The following is a 19,237-nucleotide window of genomic DNA, read 5'->3' as shown; positions in this document are numbered from 1 at the left end:
GGGGCTCGCAGAGCCTCGCACAGAAACGGCACTCGCCCGGCTGCCGACTCCGGTCAGCGCATGCGCCGGCTGCCCGGCAGCCGACACATGAAAGAGCCGGGGCCGCCAGGTGCGGGTGAGTACGTGCTCGTCTCTGCAAGCGCTCGGGTCAGGTCCCGCGGCGAGAATTCTCGCCGCCGGATCCGACCCGCTCGTCTGCAGGCGGCCTCAAAGGGTGCTTTCACATGGGCAAAAGTATTCCGCAACAATGTGGCATAATATTCTGTACAGAAATCCGCACATCTAAATGCAAATTTTGATACAGAATTGCCAGCAGAATTCTGCAATTTCATTTCACATCAAAATCCACAAGTTAGAAGTGCGAATTTTAGTGCTGCTTATTCCGCAAGAACACAAATTCCACTAAACTTGCTGTCCATCTTATCTTTGTTTACTATGCAGTTATATATAACTCTTTTCCTTTTATTAACCCTTTAGGGCGGCTTCGCATGTACTGTAAATGCTGTGGAATTTCCAGAGTGGATTTTGCTGCAGAAAGTCATTTACAGTACAAACCGCATGGAGAAGACGTCTAAAGTCTCCCTTACACGGTGCAGAAAATGTTCACAACAAAGCAGCAGCATTTTTGAAAACCGCTATGGATTTTAAATCCGCAGCATGTCTATTTATATTGTGGATTTATGCTGCAGATTTCAACCCTTGAAATACAAGGCTTAAAATCCGCATCATATCTGCAAGTAAATCTGGACCATTTAGCTGCAGATTTGGCCACTTTAGCTTTCCAGCATATTTGCTGCAGTTTTGTTTTCGCTGGTGGAAGCCAGCAGTGATTCCGCTACATGTGAAGCCCTCCTTAAAGTTGTATTCTCATCACAAATTGTTATGGTATATCCAAGAGATCTAACAAGAGGAGAAGGGGGGGGGGGGGGCTCTACACCTAATTGTAACCAATAGATCTGACTAGATATCAAAAGTACAGCAGGTTGGCGGTCAGCTAGGTAATAGTGACCACAATATAGTAGAAGAGATAGAAAAACTGTAAACTTAATGAAGGCCAATTTCATATTTTTATTAAATGTCCAAGAAGGGGTCAAAAAGCGAGTTAGGAAATGACATGTCAGTGACATTTTCTTGGATCATATGTCTATTACCCCTTAGGGTTCCCCGTCATTGCTGAAGGGCCATTGGGAGTCGTATATTCAGATTCCCTTAGATGTTTTTCGTGGCTGACCAATCTATTAGAGTGGGAGTTTATATATTCCAGCCCCTGCTCTTACTAATTGCTGATACTTGTGGTATAGTTGGTCTAGTCCATATTTCCCTTGGTATGGCCATCCTGATTTAGTTAAGTAGCTGGTTTATTAACTTGTATATTGGAGTTGTTTCTGTCATCGCCCCTGCTGCCTATAGTTGTTCCACTTCTTTATAGACATTCCCTGTTTTCACTTAGGGTCAGTGCAGGTGGTCCAGGTTCTGTACGAGGGGTCATCCTTGTCGGGACGATCGCCCCACTTTAGGCTGGGATTTTACCTCTTCAGGTTGTTAGGGTTATATTCCCCTTTTATCCTCTTGGTTGTGTGCGGTGGTGGTTTTGGTGTTTTACGTGGGACCTAGCAGTATTTATTTGTCCTGTGTGAACATTTTCATTCCGGGTGTTGTACATAAACATTCAGCACAAAAGTAGCAGGTGGGCACTAATTTTTACTTTGGAAATGCTAAGCAATTGCTGCCAAGGTAAATGAAATAATGGGATACAACCAGTGGCATGGATGCACATGACAAGAACGTGGTTTTGCCATTGTACAAATCATTAGTTGGCCACACATGGCATATTGTGCACAGTTTTGGACATCTGTGTATAAGGACATAGCTGAACTGGAGTGGGTGCAGGAGAGGGTAGATAGTATAATAGATTTCTGAAGGAGAGACATTGATCCAGGATTTTCTTCTGATTGACATCTGTGGAGTCAGGAAGGAATTTTTCCCTCCATTGTGAGGCTGTTGGCAACTACCTCCTGGGGGTTTTGTCACCATCTCATCAACACAATAAGATTATAGGTTGTACTTGATTGATTTGTGCTTTTGACCAGCTACGTAACAATTTAAGCCTGTCTGTGCTCCAACCTGAGCAAGACATGAAACTGAGCGAGTAACAGTAGCCAGTATTTAGGTACGTAGAGGGTATCTAGAATGGTAAGAACCGTGACATGTCAGAAGTTGAGATTAGTGAGATTCTGGATGTTAAGACACCAACCCCACTTACCCCTCACAGTTACTGAAGGATGCATGCTCCTGTTGACTTTGTCTCTCCTCAAAAAAATTGTATAGGGGACGACTGTCATCCCAGCGATGATCACTCAGGCAGAGTGTGTCGGAGATCGTTCCGGCCGCCCACCTCCATTTACAGAAAACAGGCAGTTGTTCATAGATGAATGACTGCATATTTACAGCGGCCGATGCAGCGGCAGACCAACAATAATTTCATGGTCTGCATGAAGGATCCGATCAGTGATTTCTCTGACTGTTCTCTCTCTGCCTGCATTTAAATGGTACAATTATTGTGCAAACAGGTCAATCTAACAAATGATTTACACGATAATCATGTTGTGTAAAAGTAGTATAATGTTTGTACTCTACTCTCTAAGGAGAGTAGAGAAGTGTTTATAGGAGCTAAACAGTCATGGAGGTCAGCAGAGTGCACTTTGTTCTAGCAGTTATATTATTGAGGGGTGTTAGAACTCGGACCCCTTCCCAACACAACTGGTGACATGTTACAGATTTTCTTTTATTTAATACATACGTTTATCATTCTCTGAAATGTGTGGTAGGTCTTAGAGCCCGCCTCAGAGTCCGGCTCCGACTCCGAGTAGGCCTCCGCCTCCGACTTTAGCACTAGCTAGTCCGTTAAGTCCTTGTATTACATTCTCCTGGTTAAAAAAGAAATAAAAATATAATTTTATTAAGATGTACAAGTGAAGAAAATAGACATAAACTAGCAGAACTACATTCAGTACTAATTCCACAACATTCTGCAGGATTTTACAATAATACTGGAATGGCAGTTATTTTATACATCTGATTTTACATGTCTATGTACTCATTAATATGTCTGTAGTGCCCAATAAGCAGTGCCCCTGGCATAGAGTGCCCCCATACTTAGTGCCCCAGTCAACAATTTCAAGAAATGTAAAACCAAACAGTCGCTTCCTCTTCTCTCCAGCGCAGCAAGAATGCAAATGATCAGTGAGCGGCCAACTAGCGGCTGCTCCCGCATCAGAAATCTAGATTGGTTGTTTAATTAATTGCCAAACCATCAAGCAAATTACTTTTGCAAGCAGTGATTTGGGGATCTTGCAATTTTTTTACTTACTTGAAGATCTGCCATTGCAATTTTAACTATTTAGAGTGGATATAGATATTTGAGCATATCTATCTATCCATCCATCCATCCCTCCCGTGGCGTAACTGTGGGGGTCGAAATTGCGCACCAGCCCCTAAGCCAGGGAGCCGATAGGTTCCCCTCACCATGCTGAGGCTGCCTGACTGCGCTGTTTAATGCTACACCTGGGACCTCCACACGATGTGTATGGTGCGAGCGCTGCACAGCTTCCCCTGCACTGTGACTGATAGTCAGAACTTCCTCCCCAGCATCGGCATTAAGGGGCATTATGTGTGACAGGGGGCAGATGGAGAAAAAAAGAGGCATTATCTGCGACAGGGCAGAGGAAAAATAAAGGGGCATTATGCGGTATGGGGCAGAGGGAGAAATAAAGGGGCATCGTGTGTGACAGGGGGGCAGAAGGAGAAATAAAGGGGCATCATGTGTGACAGGGGGGCAGAGGAAGAAATAAAGGGGCATTATGTGGTATGGGGCAGAGGGAGAAATAAAGGGGCATTATGTGTTACAGGGGGCAGAGGGGGAAATAAAGGGGCATCATGCATGGCAGGGAGCAGAGGGAGAAATCAAGGGGCATTATGTGTTATGGGGCAGAGGGAGAATTAAAGGGGCATCATGAGTTACAGGGGGCAGATGGAGAAAAAAGAGGCATTATCTGCGACAGGGCAGAGGAAAAAATAAAGGAGCATTATGTGGTATGGGGCAGAGGGAGAAATAAAGGGGCATCATGTGTGACAAGGGGGTAGAGGGAGAAATAAAGGGGCATCATGTGTGACAGGGGGGTAGAGGAAGAAATAAAGGGGCATTATGTGGTATGGGGCAGAGGGAGAAATAAAGGGGCATTATGTGTTACAGGGGGCAGAGGGGGAAATAAAGGGGCATCATGCATGACAAGGGGCAGAGGGAGAAATCAAGGGGCATCATGCATGGCAGGGAGCAGAGGGAGAAATCAAGGGGCATTATGTGTTATGGGGCAGAGGGAGAATTAAAGGGGCATCATGAGTTGCAGGGGGCAGAGGGAGAAATAAAGGGGTGTTATTTGTGACACGGGACTGAGGGAGAAATAAAGGGGCATCATGCATTACAAGGGGCAGAGGAGAAATAATGGGGCATAATATGTTATGGGGCAGAAGGAGAAATCAAGGGGCAATATGTGTGACAGGGGGCAGAGGGAAAAATAAAGGGGCATCATGCGTGACAGCGGGGCAGAGGGAGAACTATGACAGCTCATTCACGAGAGCATATATACGCACACTTTTTAATGCCAGTAATACACTGTGAAAATAACTCATTAATTTCAATGGATTCAGTCACATTAGTGTATTTTCGCTATGTATTTTGGTCATATAAAACGCAGCTTGTCCGATATTCGTGTATTTTCTGGACTGACATACTGTATGTAAGTATGGAGTGCATAAATACGCTGGTAAAAATGTACCCACTTGTGTATAAATGCTGTGTTTACACGCAGCGTATTTAGGTGACCGAAACCCCCATTACAGGGCAGGATATGTGACGGGGCAGAGAGTGAAGTATAGGGGGCATCAAGTGTGATTAAGGGAGATAAATATGAGAAGTATCTTGTTTGGGGGTAGAAAAGCAGCATTCTGTGTGATAAGGCAGATGGAGAAATGGCTTCCTGTGTGATGACAGGGCAGGGAGACAATGATGAGCTATCTATGAGCTGGGGAACTATGAGGGGCATTCTGTGGGATGGAAAGGGGGCAGAACCATCAGTCTGTGTAAAGAGTAGGGAATGATGGGGAGCAGTTTGTGTGAAAGGTGAGAATTCTGTGAAAGAGGGCAACATGGAGAGCATTCTGTGAGAGTGTGGCATGGGGAGCAGTTTGTGTTAGATTACTTATTAGAAGTCTAAGCTGGTTGGCATTATTAAAGGGAGCAGCAGGATGGAGGTTTGTGACTAGTGTGGGGATATGGTGAGTGGTGGGAAAGCATGGAGCCAAAGATGTCTGTGTTACAAATTCTGCATAGATGAGTGGTGGTTAGAAAAAGTTGTCATGGTAGTCTGGGCCAGATACAGGTGAAAACCGAAAGTGAATGATACGAATCCGGTATGACATCACCTGTTATCACTGAAGGTAACTGCACTGTAATCACTATCACTGTAGAACTAGTATCTGACCATTATATGCTAAGTTCACTATTAGAAGTTCACTAGAGCCAAGCTGCTGTATCTGAGCCTAAAGGCCCTTTTACACGGGACACAAGTCGGCAAACGAAGCCTGACAGCACATCCCTGTGTATACTTGCTCCCGTGCTGTTACACAGGAGCGAGTATCGCTGGATCGCTCACAGCACAGCTGGCAGGAAGGCGAGGCGGCTGAAGGAGTTCTCTCCCCGCTCTTCCCCCGCTCCTCTCTATTCACTGTAAGCAGCGGCCGTTCACTACTGAAGGACTGCTGTTTACACTGAACAATCGTTGTTTAGAATTTTAAGCTGCTTAATACTGGCCGATTCTCGTCCAAAACCCTGCGGGGGCCTGAGCAACCAGAACGATTATCCTCCCGTGTAAAAGGGCCTTAACATGGTATGAAAGTTATCTTATCTTGTCTTCAGTGTGTATGTCTAATTTTTTATTTGCTTTTGCGTGGGATACAAAACGTTTCAAGGCTTGTGCTGCATAGATGAATCACTTAAAAGGCCAGTTATGCTGCTAAAAGAGATGGGCGAGAGATGAAGTGCAGTTGCAGGGGGACCCCAATCTATCAATCTATCTAATATCTGTCTATCTAATATCCGTCTATCTACTGTCTGTCTAATCTCTCTCTCTCTCTCTCTCTCTCGCTCATATTTTTTTTATTTGACTAGATATTGATCTATCTCAAGTTAAGTAAATAACATAGGACGTAATTTTAAATGAAAATGTCACACAAATTCTATACAGGAATTCTTCATCTCACCACGACAAGTCCAACAGTGCCTACAAGTCTACTAAGAGCCAGACTAAGTGAATCCTGTAAGAAAGAAAATACAAATTTTAATTAAAATGGGTAAACTATCTGTGAAATCTCCTTTTCAGATTGTGGTATTTCTAATATTAAATCTGTAATTCCTCACAGAAGTGCAAGTACAAAAGCCAATAAATTGCCTGTATCAGTATTTGAACAGATTGCACTGACTTAACCCCTTAAGGCAACTCTAAGGGCTCGGCACTGTAGTGATTTTATGCATGTGATGGTTTTATAACCCCATTTTTTTCTTTGGCTACCAAAACCATTTGTATTATATTTACTTTTCATGACATACAGACCTGTTTTAAATACCTTTTATCAATATTTTTTTCATTGTTTTATTAGGGGTACTGTGTTTAACCCCTTAAGGACATGGCCTGTTTTGGGCTTAAGGATACCTCGATTTTTGGCGGATTTTCATCTCCATTTTTTATAAGCATAACTTTGCATGGCGAACTGTCTTTATTGGTGCCATTTTTGGGTGCATAGACTGCATTTTAAAACTTTATTATTTTTTTATGATAGCAGGAAGAGAAAACGCATCAATTCTGCCATAGATTTTTCTTTACAGCATTAGGGCTTATTTACACAAACGTATATCGGCCATTGTTTTCACAGCTGGCCAATATACGCTTTCATCTGAGCAGTTTCCCCCTTCCCTCCCCTCACCGGCTCTCTGCATCTCTCCTCCACTCTGGCGTTTGCAATGGGAGGGGGCGGGAGGGGGTGGAGCTAAGATCCGCACTGTTCTACCCACTGCCATTGCTGGCTGCAGACAAGGGGCGGGGAGGGAGCTTAGCTCCGCCCCCGTCCCGCTCACTCCCATTGAAAACATCCAGAGGGGGAGGAGAGAGGCAGAGAGCCGTTGAGGGGGAGGGAAGGGGGATGGGGGGACTGGTCAGTTGAAAGCGTATATCGGCTGGCCGTGAAAACGCCGGCCGATATACGCTCATGTAAATAAGCCCATAATCATGCAGCATAAATGACACAATGCATTTTTTTCTGCAAGTCAGTATGATTACAATGATATCAAAATTCCTATATTTTTTTTAGGATTTTCCACTTTTCCGCAATAAAAATCTTTCTTTATGGAAATAATTTTTTTTTCTAAATTGCTGCATTGAAGGTTCTATAAGTTTTTTATTTTTCATGGATTGAGCTCAGTGAAGGCTTGTTTTTTGCGAGACAAGCTTTACTTTTTATTGGTACCATTTTTAGATACATACGACTTTTTTCATTGCTTTTTTTGGAGGCAAAATGTTAAAAATTGGCATTTTGCCTTGGTTTTTTAGTTTTTTTTTACGCTTTTTGCATTGCAGGACAAAAAGCATGTTGAACTTTTTGTATGTGTCGTTATGGATATAATGATACTGAATATGTGGGATTTAAATGTTTTTTTTTTACATTTTTTTTATTTTAATATGAGAAAACGCACAAAAAAGGTTTTACATTTTTCTTTTTTGCACATTATATATTTTTTTGCACTCTATGTGTCCCTGTGGGGAACTTGCACCATAGCACTGGTATCTGGCGTCCTGTTGCTATGGCAACCTGCAGGACTCTCCGAAATTGTATCGTGAGAGCCCGATGACGTCACAGATGGAGCAACGGGGGTTGCTGCTCCCATGCACCCCGGCTGCTGCAGGGGGCAGCTGGCTATCAGTGACAGCCGGCTCCCGTGGGATCTCTTCTAATTTTGCTCTATCCTCAGGGCGTATCTGTAACCCCTGCTGCGGTAACTACCTCCCTGCCAGGATGTACATTACTCCCTAGGTCGGGAAGGGGTTCAAAAGTAAAAAAAGATTTTTATAGATTTATTGCTCTTTTTAAAATTAGTACAGTAACACTAAAATAAAGAATAGGAATGGGCTCCCTATTGTGTTTTGGACATTTTGATATATAACTTATATAGTCTTGGATTACAGGGTGGCTATGGTAACGGTTTAGTTTGACGTAGGCTGTTATTGTATTTTGATATATTTGTATTTTATGCTATAATTTTCTTTATTTTGTATATATTTTAAAACATCTAGTGCATGTCCCCCATGCTATCACATAAGACCCCCAGGAGACATTTACAATGCTTTTTTTTCTCTCTTATTTAACCGTTTTTTACTGGACTCCCAGTTATAGGGGTAAGCATCCTCATATAGTGACAACTGTCACCGAGCTGGACTAGGTTCTGCCATGGGTTTAAAGCCCAGGACCAAGCGCCGTATATTTATAGCACTTGTATAATAAGAGGGTTTTGGCTCCTTTTTATTTCTAATGAACCTCCCTGCACAAAGCTTCTGGGAGCTGCTATAAACTGCTATTTCTGTGTTTAATTGATACATCACTTCTTAGTAAGTTGTGTTCCCACTGCAGAGTCTCTGCACAGGAGTGCTGTCTTATCAGATGTTTCATGCTCCGGAGACAGGTCTTGCTAAAGCCCTATTTACATTGGGCGATTATTGTGCAAAATGCATTCAAAAGAGCAAAAATGCGCAATAATCGTCACGTCTAAATGCAAACCCATCATGTGGGATTTATTTACTGTTTGTTTGTCGCTCAATAAAAACCATCGTCGGTTTGCTCACTTATCGCTGCGTCTAATCGCTCCCCGCTCAGTGTGTCACATAGAATGTGAAGCACTGAGCGAGAATTTAGCTAAAAGTGAGTGATAGTCCGTGAGGATCTGCCTGTCTAAATGTTCTGCACACGAGCAAACAACTCCTGCAGATCGTTTAGATGACCGTTGTCTCGTGTAAATGGGCCTCAAGACAGCCTCTTTTGCTTCAACAGGAAACACCTGATTAGACGGCTACTCTTATCAGTTACTCTTTAAGGGTGCGTTCACACGTAGCGGAATTGGTGCAACATAAAAATCACATCAAAACGCGTGTCAAATTTCACATCAAAAACTGCGCCAAAATCTGCACTATTGCGGATCCAGGGTTACCGGAAAACATTTTGTTCCCAGGACCGGAGGATTGCTTTAACTTTACTTATCAAATTGGGTCAATCATGGTTTTGAAAAAGTCTGTTCTGTGTAAGTTATTACACAGAGGTAGCTGCAAGCAGTCAGCGCCATTTTCTTACTGTAATCAGTTACAATCGCCAAGTTTTCAGTTCCTAGACAACTGATTGCCAACCAGTCTGATGGCGGCAGGAACAACTGTATCGAGTTTATATTCAATAGAAAATGCTTTTAAATGATGCTGAGAGTATGTACAATGACACACAGATGTAGAACACTTATGATAGTTACCTGACGTTCGCCTACTAAAGCACTGACGGACGTCTTTTCAGCCCTTTTTTGCAATTCAGCTGGCAATTTCATTATATCCTGAAAAATACCGTTATATACAAGTCACATTTTAGGTAGAATGAGTAAAGATATTCATATCTAAAACATAAAATGATGTAAATGTCAAATGCGCACGAGTATTCCCGCTGTCCAACAACTGAATCTCCCTTTATTATCTAATAGCTTTAGGGCTCATGCCAACAGACGGAGCCCGCAGATTTACGCCGCAGGAGTACTGCGCTTAAAAACGCGATACGCCTGTGATTGATCGCGGAATTTCACTGCGGATTTTCGCGGTCTCCATTACTATTATAATGGAGACGTCCGGCTGTGGAAATCCGCGGTGGAATAGAACATACCGCCTTTTTTTTTCCTGCAGCGGAAATCGGCGGCAGAATTTGGCATATGAGCATTGGACGGCAGGAAAGCTATAGTGTTCAATAGAACCTAATAGCTGAGGAATTCTGCCGCAGGAAATGCAACAGAAATCCGTCCATGGGCATTAGCTCTTAAGAACTGGACAATCCACAGTAGATTTTGCATTAAAGCAGGTCAGTTACAAGACTATACTGCCCTCTTTAAAGGAAGGTAAAGTATGGGGACAGGCTCCATGCAATATTAGCCTTAATGGCATAAAAAATATTTTGACAGCTATCAAAAAATACAGAAGGCCCTCAGCTGTGAGGAGAACGCTCCCACCATTTTTCTTTATTTTTATTTTCCATATTGCTGTGTATTTTTTACAGATCCTGATATACTGCAGTTTTCACATTGACCACTAAGCCTAATAATAGTCTACACGAAAAAGTACCCAGACAGCGCCTCAGGATCGTCATATAGTTGAATGAAACTGTGCAATTCTAATCCTCCAAAGGGGGAGAGCTGCGGAAATAATTGGGGTCTCTCATGAGTGAGTAGTCCCAAAAGAATCAATAGAAAACAACTATTAGCACAAAAAACTTTCTGCGCTCAAGGAATTGTAAGTTTCGACAACTGATAGTTGTCAAATAACAGACAGGAGTCACACTTACTCGGGAGGAGGGGGGATGATGACAATAAGCCCCCTCCTTGAAGTGATGTCTCCTCACTGTCCAAGCAAACGTCACGTTCCAAGCGTATAAGAAAGGTGCCTGTGAGCACAGAAACGCGTTGCCCATATTTATCGCACATTGGAATAAAGGTGATACCGTTTTACTTATACGCTTGGAACGTGATGTTTGCTTGGACAGTGAGGAGACATCACTTCAAGAAGGGGGCTTACTGTCATCATCCCCCCTCCTCCCGAGTAAGTGTGACTCCTGTCTGTTATTTGACAACTATCAGTTGTCGAAACCTACAATTCCTTGAGCACAGAAAGTTTTTAATGCTAATAGTTGTTTTCTATTAATAATAGTCTAGGAGTTTCTGTTCCATGGTGAGAACTTTTCAGTAGTCATCTCATTATCATCACAAGTAGGACTACAATGAAAATCAACACCTACATATAGATAGCACAGGCTCCACCATTCATAAAAAGGTGATTGTTACAGCTCACCTCCTCCCCCCTTCCTGCACAATGACCTCTGCACTGGCCACAAAGCATACCCACAACACTCTTCTATAGTAGCCAATGAATCTTCTCCAGTTTATTGGTTTTATGGTCCATGTGGCTATACAGAGGTACTCTCAGCGTATTATTAGGCCTAGTGGTCAGATTAACAACTGCAAAATATTAGGATTTTGATAAATATACATAGTTACATGGAAAATTACTAAAAAAAAATCACCATACATTTTAAAAATATATTTAACTCCTTAGTGACCAAGCTTTTTTAAATGTTTTTTTCTCTTCCATTTAAAAAAAAACAAAAAAAAAAACTCTTATTTATCCATCGACATAGCTGTATGAGGGCTTGTTTTTTGTGGGACGAGTTGTATTTTTCAAAGATGCTATTTAATGTACCATATAATGTACTGAAAAACATTTAATACATTCTTAGTGGAGAAAAATGGAAAAAAAATGAAATTCCGCCATCTTTCGGTGCGTCTTGTTTTGACACATGCGGGGTCCGACCCGCCCATGTGCAGGCGGCCTAAAGAAAGTTGGCCGTTGGCAATCACTGGTTAATTATTACCTAGAAAAAAAGCAAAATGAAGCAGCTCGCACTACCACAGTTAAAGCAATAGAAAGTAGTGATGTTAAGGTGTGTTAACTCTCCCAGTTACTTTTCCATCTCATATTCTCAACACCTTGAGAAGACGTAAATATGCAAATACATGAATAAGAATCAGTAACAGATGACAATAGAGGCGGCTATAGTATCAAACTTGTACTGGGTCTCAAGGAGCCTCAAGCTACAAGTAGGTAAATAGTTGAAATAGCAAGGAAAAAAAATTATAATATATATACATATATATATATATATATATATATATTACAGAGAGTATCTTACCTGTTTCACTGTAATTAGAGTTTGGCCCAAGCCAGGACACAGCTGATCCTTAAAAATAAATAAAACCCAGATTTTAGTAAAGCTTACATTAAGGCCTCCTTCAGGAATTATTGAATTCAATGGATTGGCCAAGCGCTGCCTGTGATTGGCTGTCATTCAATGCGGGGCTGAGTGCTCAGTCAATCAGATACAGCCCTTTCAGCAGGCGGGAATTTTAAATCCTCTCCTGCTGAAAGAGCTTCAGAGCAGTGCAGGGAGAAGACAGGCTGGTCGTGTCTGAGCCCTGTATCTGAGGAGAGGTGAGTATATATTTTTTTATTTTTAACACATTGTGTGGATGATTTTCAGGGAAGGGCTTATAGTTCAAGCCCTTCCCTGAAAATCACTGCAGGGGTTGCGGGCAGCCCATCGCTTTCGATGGTGCTGCCAGCAGCAGCCGCCGCCCCTTTGAAGGCAATGGGCACAAACCTGCATTCACGCTTGTTTGTGCACATACATGGGTGCGCGGTTTTGTGTGCACCTATGTACGCATATGCACGCGCATGTGTGAATGCACCCTTAATCTCCTGTAGCTCCGCTCTCCCTTCCCCTGCTATGAGAAAATCCCTAAACCCTGCTGGGTTCTTATCTCTCTACTCCTGGAGCTGCTGCCCCTTCACACGATTTTAAGCACAGTATAGGTGCGCTTTCTTCACACACCTGCATTGCGCAAAAACTACGCTAGTCTGAACGAGCCCTCAGGCTAATTTCACGAGTGTATTTGTAAATGCCTGCAACAGGAGCCTACACAGAATTCATGGGGTTCGGAAACCCCCTCTCCAATAAAGAAAGATAAAGGCATGTATATCTGTATTTGTAAGCCAAAGCAGGAGTCGAACATTAGCAGATATCAAGTACAATAGTGAGGTTTTTGTGTCTTCCACCTTTTGGATGCGCTCGTACTATAGTTTTGGCTTACAAATACTGATACTAGCCCATATAGTGCCATGTGGGCTAATACAGATCCACAATGCAGATGGATGTTGAAAAGGATGCATTGATATTTTCTCAGTATTCCATGAGTATTGCCTCAGTGTCTGCTTTCATTATTATTTCTAGCTGTTTTTGCCCAATAGAAACTAATAGCATTGAATGAACCTTGGTCAGCATGAACCCAAGACAGGGATGCCTATTGCCCCTGGGAGTGTTTCATTCCTAAAAAACTATGGCATTTCAGAAATTTGACAGAGAGTTGAGCTCCGAGTCATGGGCGCCGGCTGTGACACTTTCTCCCCCCAGCTGAATGAAGCCTGACAGCTCTCTCCCTGCATGATTAGGGAGATAACTCAGTCTTAATGCAGCGGGCAGGGAGAGGCTGGCACGGCCCGTCCCCGTGACTTAGAGCTCAGCTTCTGAGTGAAACTTCAAACTGCTTTTAAAACGGTCATGGGGTGACGGGCATCCCTGCCTCCGGTTAATACTGCTTGTGGTTTGGGCAGCATGAATCTGATGACAGAATCCCTCTAAGCATTCTCCATAGACTTCAATGGACATTTATTACGTGCAAACAAGATCAACAGAACGCCTTCTGCATTTATAAAATATGTGCAGCTTTTATACATCCGTGTAATTAGACTCAAGGACTAACATTAGCTCCTGGTTACAGATAGAAGCATATGGATGGAATGCTGATGAAACATTCATGTGAAGCTGCCTCAAGCAACGTGATGCTCATGTGAGACTAAACTGTATAAATAGGAACTCATTTTGCTAATTTCATGGCACATATAAACAATACTGAAGAAATATATGTATATAAATCTTACCAAAGGTTTTATGATTTGATCCAAAGTCGATTCTGGATTCAGAGACTGTAACAACAAAATGCATTGCATTAAATGAATGTAACGACTTTCCTCTGTAGATGGACAGTAATTTCCCCCTGTGTATGTCTGTGTCAGCTGTCGGGCTTCTAGTCTAAATTTTGTGTTTCCCATGCATTAATGGGGGACCCAAAACTTATTTGTTACGTAGGTCATTTGTGACCCCTTAGGTTATGCTTTATTTTTCCTCTTTAACCTTACTTCACTTCAAAAACAATAGTGAAGTACAGTGTGAACTAATGTGTATACAGGGTGACTTTAACACACTGTATAGACGTCTGAATGATACTTTGCATACATTCTTTAGTTCTTTTTTTCTCCCCTGATGTCTGACCAGCTAACATCCATTAGTCCTGAGTGTCTGTATGTCAGTTATACTGCAGATAACTACCGCTATTATTATCACAAAGTAACAGAACTAGTCGGCCGCCTCTGTCACTTCTCTTGGAGAATAAAACGTACAATAGGTACAGATTAGTACTAAAATGATACTTTCATTCCCAAATACACTTCAGCCTTTGACTGAATTTGAGGTGGCTGTCACTAAGATCTATTGTATGCAGCGGGAGAAGGAAAAATGTCGCCTTAGTGTAAGGTAGCTGCCTTGTAAATCAATATTCAACATTTTTGCAGGCCTTGCAACATGGCAAGCTTGTTAAAATGTCAGTTTTTGACTTATATTGTAGCTACCTTCTAACAAGTGAAGCTATGGTGGCAATTCTCTATCTCCTACTTGCATACCTTTTAGCTCAGGAAGCATTGCATGGCCTAGAAGTCTCCTTATGCCATCTTGGTGCTCTGCACAAGGCAAAACCGTACCCTCCCATCCCCCGGACCAAAGGTCTATTGAACACAGTTTACAGGAGGACAACTTTCTTGTGCTGAAAATCTACAGGCAGAACTTGCTTTGTAGATATAGATTATAGAGTTCATATTTATAGAAAGGTGATGTATGCTTAAGGGGTTACTTATAATTTTCGACTAACCAATTTAGCAACATAAAGAAAATATTTTGTACTTTACCGCACATTTAAGCTCCATTAATGGGTTTAGTATGGACTGAAAAATAGAATTCAAAAATTAGTCAATTAGCCTAAAAATCCGAAAAGTATTTTGATATAAATGCAGTGCAGGTTTATTGTTCATCTAATTGGCCTGTTGCTGAGTTTTACTGTCGTGTTCTCTGATCCAGTAACAAGCAGAAACAATCAGATATGTCTTACCAAATACCAGTCATGACCATAACTATAAGTCAACTTTCAATAAATTGGCCACTTTATATTTTAATAACAGAATTATTGTTTGTATAACAAGTATATAAGTTCCATGTAGCATTTTCAGGTCCACCCTCCCCTCTCCATCTGGCGGTTCCATCGTCTATCTCCATGATGCTTTTCTATCTAGCTAAAAAGATTGAGAAGGATGGAAAACTATTGAAATGAAGATCAAAGTCATCTCCGACTCACACGGTAAACCCTGTGGTTCCATCCCAGTTTCTGTCTCTATACAATTTGCTACATATAAAATGAAGAGCCAAGATGTAGAGGAGAGGTCTAGGCAAAGACTGTGTGAGAGGAGCCTAAGTTATATGAGGAAACCTTATCAAACCCGGATTCATGTTATTAGAAGATCTCCACTGGTACATAAAGAGGTAGATGAGTTGAAAATCATCATGAAAGATTGGAAAAAAATGTTTAACATGTTCTTCTAAGTCCCTATCTGAAGATTGGAAAAACTTAGTGATTGTGTTGTGATCTTGAAATTCTATCCTAACTGGTCAAGTGCAGAACATTAGAAGAATTTCATTCAGCGGCTGACTGTGCTAACATTCACCACATTAAATGCAAGTGGAAAACTATAAAAGTGAATACTTACCCCTGCAAGGTTGGTTACACCCTAAAAGTGCATAAAAAGGTAGATGAGATAACAGATGACCAATGCAAGAATTGCCCTACCTGCGCTCAGTCATAAGAAATCTCAGGATCATCAGATTTATCTTCTAGGTTTCTCTGTATAATATTTATCCATTTTACAAACTGAAATGTTCAGATCAATGTTCTTCACAAATATGTTCCAGACAGGACATAGTAGAAGAGTCAGGGCCGGGTTACACTAATTTCATTCTGCTTGGTATGTTAGTTTTTGTACTTTTCATCTAACCGATCTAATTAGATAATAGATTATTTCAGATCAAGTTTTCAGTCTTATTTGTTTTTGATCAGATTCTCTTTACTTGATCCAAAGCATACATTTTTTGCTTACCATTAACACCTTAAGGACCAGGCTGCTTTAATGTGGTGGTTTAACTGCCCTATTTTTTTCCTTCAGATACCAAAATTATTTTTGCAGCATTTTTTTCCTGTGATATTTAAGGCTATTTTTTAAAAACATATTTTTCACTGACTCCCCCCCCCCCCCTTTTTTAGTTTTATTGCGGATGAAAAGTTTAAAAAAAATCTTTAACATTTATAGTTATTTTTTTAATTAGTATGTGTATATTTAAATAAAGTATGGAAATGGGTTCCTTATTTTGTTTTTGACAACAGTCGCATACGGCAACGGTTTTGGTGGACGCTGGTTTTGGGTTATATTCTTTTATATATTATATATAATTTTATTCTGTAATTTTTTAAACTTATTTATATCATTTTTTTTTTTACTTTCTATGTCACTTAAGATGCCATATAAGACCTCAGGGGGACATTCTTGTGTTTCTTGTTTTTTTTTAGTTTGACACTTTTCCACTGTAGCTGGGGTATCCATAAGAGCCCCAGTTACAGGGAAAAACATCCTCCTGTAGTGACAATAGTCACTAACAGAGCTGATCAGGGTCTGCTGGGACCCAGCAGCTCTGCTATGCCAGAGGATTCTGGTGTTCACGTGACCGCCTGCTCACAAAGGGGAAGTTATACTTCTACTTTCACTTCCTAGTACAGAGCACTCATTGAGCACTGTGTAGTAGCAAAAGAAGAAGGCAGAAGGGGTTAAAAATCACTCCTGCCTTCTCCTTTGGGTTCTCGGCTGTGACTAACAGCTGACAACCCCACCTGCTTCAGATTGATTGCAGAAGCAGGGGCTTTAATCCCCAGCTGTATATTTATTATCGGCTGGGATAAAAGCCCAGAACCATGCACCATAAATTTACTGTGCTTGGTAAATTTATGGCGCATGGCTCTGGGCTTTTATCCCAGCCGATAATAAATATACAGCCTAACCTAACTGGTCAAATGCAGAACATAAGAATTTCATTCAGTGTCTGACTGTGCTAACATTCACCACATAAATGCAAGTGGAAAACTATAAAAGTGATTACTTACCTTTACAGTCTTGTCTACATCCTAAAAGTACATAAAAAGGTAGATGAGTTAACAGATGACCAATGCGAGAATTGCCCTACCTGCGCTCAGTCATAAGAAATCTCAGGCTCATCAGATTTATCTTCTAGGTTTCTCTGTATAATATTTATCCATTTTACAAACTGAAATGTTCAAATCAAAGTTCTATAGAAATATGTTCCAGACAGGACATAGTAGAAGAGTCAGGGCCGGGTTATACTGATTTCATTTTACTCGGTATGTTAGTTTTTGTACTTTTTGTCAAACCTGATCTAATTCAATAATAGATAACTGCAGCTCAAGTTTTCAATCTTCTTTCACTCAAGGTCTGTGTTAGAAATGTCCAATTCCTTCCTTACTGTTTCATGGATGACAAATGGCACGTGCAATGCACATAAATGTGCGCTGTCAGCGTATACTTTAGAGTGAACGAACAAGTATCTCAGTTATGGCTGTGTGCACCTAACCTCAGGCCTCATGTCCACAGGTGGGTCGGATTCCACATGTGGTAGCTCTCAGCAGAATCCAAGCCTGTCCACGGCCAGCCACCCTGCGTACCTGTCCGGGTCTGTACTGCGGATGTGTGCGGAAGCGCCGACCGGCGCACATGCGCAGTACAGTTTGTGTTTTTTTCCTGCAGATCGGACAGCTTTCATTGACTTCAAGGGAAGCCATCTGTGCGGGAACCACACTGAAAATGGAGCATGCTGTGATTTCTTTTTTCCACACCCAAAGATCTGGAAAACAAATCCGCATGCTCTAATTCAGGTGCAGACGCCCATGTTTCCCAATGGGGCGCTTGAATTGTGGATCTTCTGCGCGGGTTCCACAAATCAAATCCGCCCATGGACATGAGCCCTAAAGTCGCTTGTACACAGTCAGTAGGAATCGAGAAGGTTATCTCTAGAAAGAACAAATGGATTAGGCGTTGAAATTCAATGTACCTGATTCTACTTTCTGCCATCTTCCTCATACATATATGACAGCTGCATTGTCCTGTATAAGGCCTTAGTCACACGGGTGTTTTTTCCCACGATTTGCGGATCGCATGATGCATGCGCATCCGCAAATCGCGTGACCGGGGCCAAAAAAATCGCTTGAAAAATCTGCTCCTAGCCGCGTTGCATTAGAAACGGGCCGGAGCTGTCCAGCGCATTGAATTCAATGGAGTCGGCAATACAGCCGGCTCCATTGAAAGCAATGCGCTGCGGGCGAGCACGGGATGAATTGTCGGGAAGGGCTTAAATATATAAGCCCTTCCGTGCAATTTATCCAGAAATGTGTTAAAATTAAAAAAATGTATACTCACCTTTCTGCTGCAGCCGGAGTTCTGCCGCGGCCGCCGGCAGTTCTCCTGAACTGCTTCTCTATACTATTTAGCCGGCGGGGCTTTAAAATCCCCGCCTGCTGAATGAGCTGCCTCTAATTGGTCACAGCCTGACCAATCAGAGGCAGCTCTCACTCACACACCCATTCATGAATTCATGAATGGGTGAGTGACTGCTGCCTCTCATTGGCTCAGCGGGACCAATCAGGGGCAGCTCTCAGCTGTCATTCAGAACTCCGGCTGCAGCAGAAAGGTGAGTATACATTTTTTTTTAAATTTTAACACATTTCTGGATGAATTGCAGGGAAGGGCTTATATATTGAAGTCCTTCCCGACAATTCATCCCGCGCACGCCGGCAGCCCATTGCTTTCAATGGAGCCGGCTGTATTGCCAGCTCCATTGAATTCAATGGACAAACATCGTTCTTCTCTACCACAGCTGTTACAGCTGTGGCAGAGAAGAATGATTTGTCTTCTATATGTTCTCAATGGGGTCGGTGCTGCTGCCGCCGGCCCCATTGAGCGCATATAGAGAAGAGAACAGGAATCGCAGATGGCAGATAGGTGCGATCTGCGATTTCTGTTCTATAATTTATCGGACGAGCACATAAAAAGCGCTCATG

General features: G+C 42.1%; 2 protein-coding genes across 2 annotated transcripts in view; both read right to left on the bottom strand.

Annotated features, from left to right (window-relative positions):
• The window catches only part of AXDND1 (axonemal dynein light chain domain containing 1), a 563,032-nt gene that overhangs the window by 380,456 nt on the left and 163,339 nt on the right, over positions 1-19,237 (bottom strand). The gene's annotated exons all lie outside the window — the stretch shown is intronic.
• The window catches only part of LOC136619681 (uncharacterized), a 31,813-nt gene that overhangs the window by 977 nt on the left and 11,599 nt on the right, over positions 1-19,237 (bottom strand). The window contains exons 9-16 of the mRNA XM_066594444.1: positions 17,270-17,290; positions 15,828-15,848; positions 14,976-15,011; positions 13,896-13,940; positions 12,091-12,138; positions 9,620-9,697; positions 6,319-6,372; positions 2,801-2,927 (exon numbers count right to left, since the gene is read on the bottom strand). Coding sequence (XP_066450541.1) covers positions 2,844-2,927; positions 6,319-6,372; positions 9,620-9,697; positions 12,091-12,138; positions 13,896-13,940; positions 14,976-15,011; positions 15,828-15,848; positions 17,270-17,290 — 387 coding nt within the window. The 3' untranslated portion in view covers positions 2,801-2,843. The remainder of the gene's footprint in view (positions 1-2,800; positions 2,928-6,318; positions 6,373-9,619; positions 9,698-12,090; positions 12,139-13,895; positions 13,941-14,975; positions 15,012-15,827; positions 15,849-17,269; positions 17,291-19,237) is intronic.

This window comes from Eleutherodactylus coqui, chromosome 3 (genome assembly GCF_035609145.1).
Source record: "Eleutherodactylus coqui strain aEleCoq1 chromosome 3, aEleCoq1.hap1, whole genome shotgun sequence".
Lineage (NCBI taxonomy): Eukaryota > Metazoa > Chordata > Amphibia > Anura > Eleutherodactylidae > Eleutherodactylus > Eleutherodactylus coqui.
Note: the sequence above shows the minus strand (reverse complement) of the source record. Positions and strands in the feature narration are given on the sequence as shown.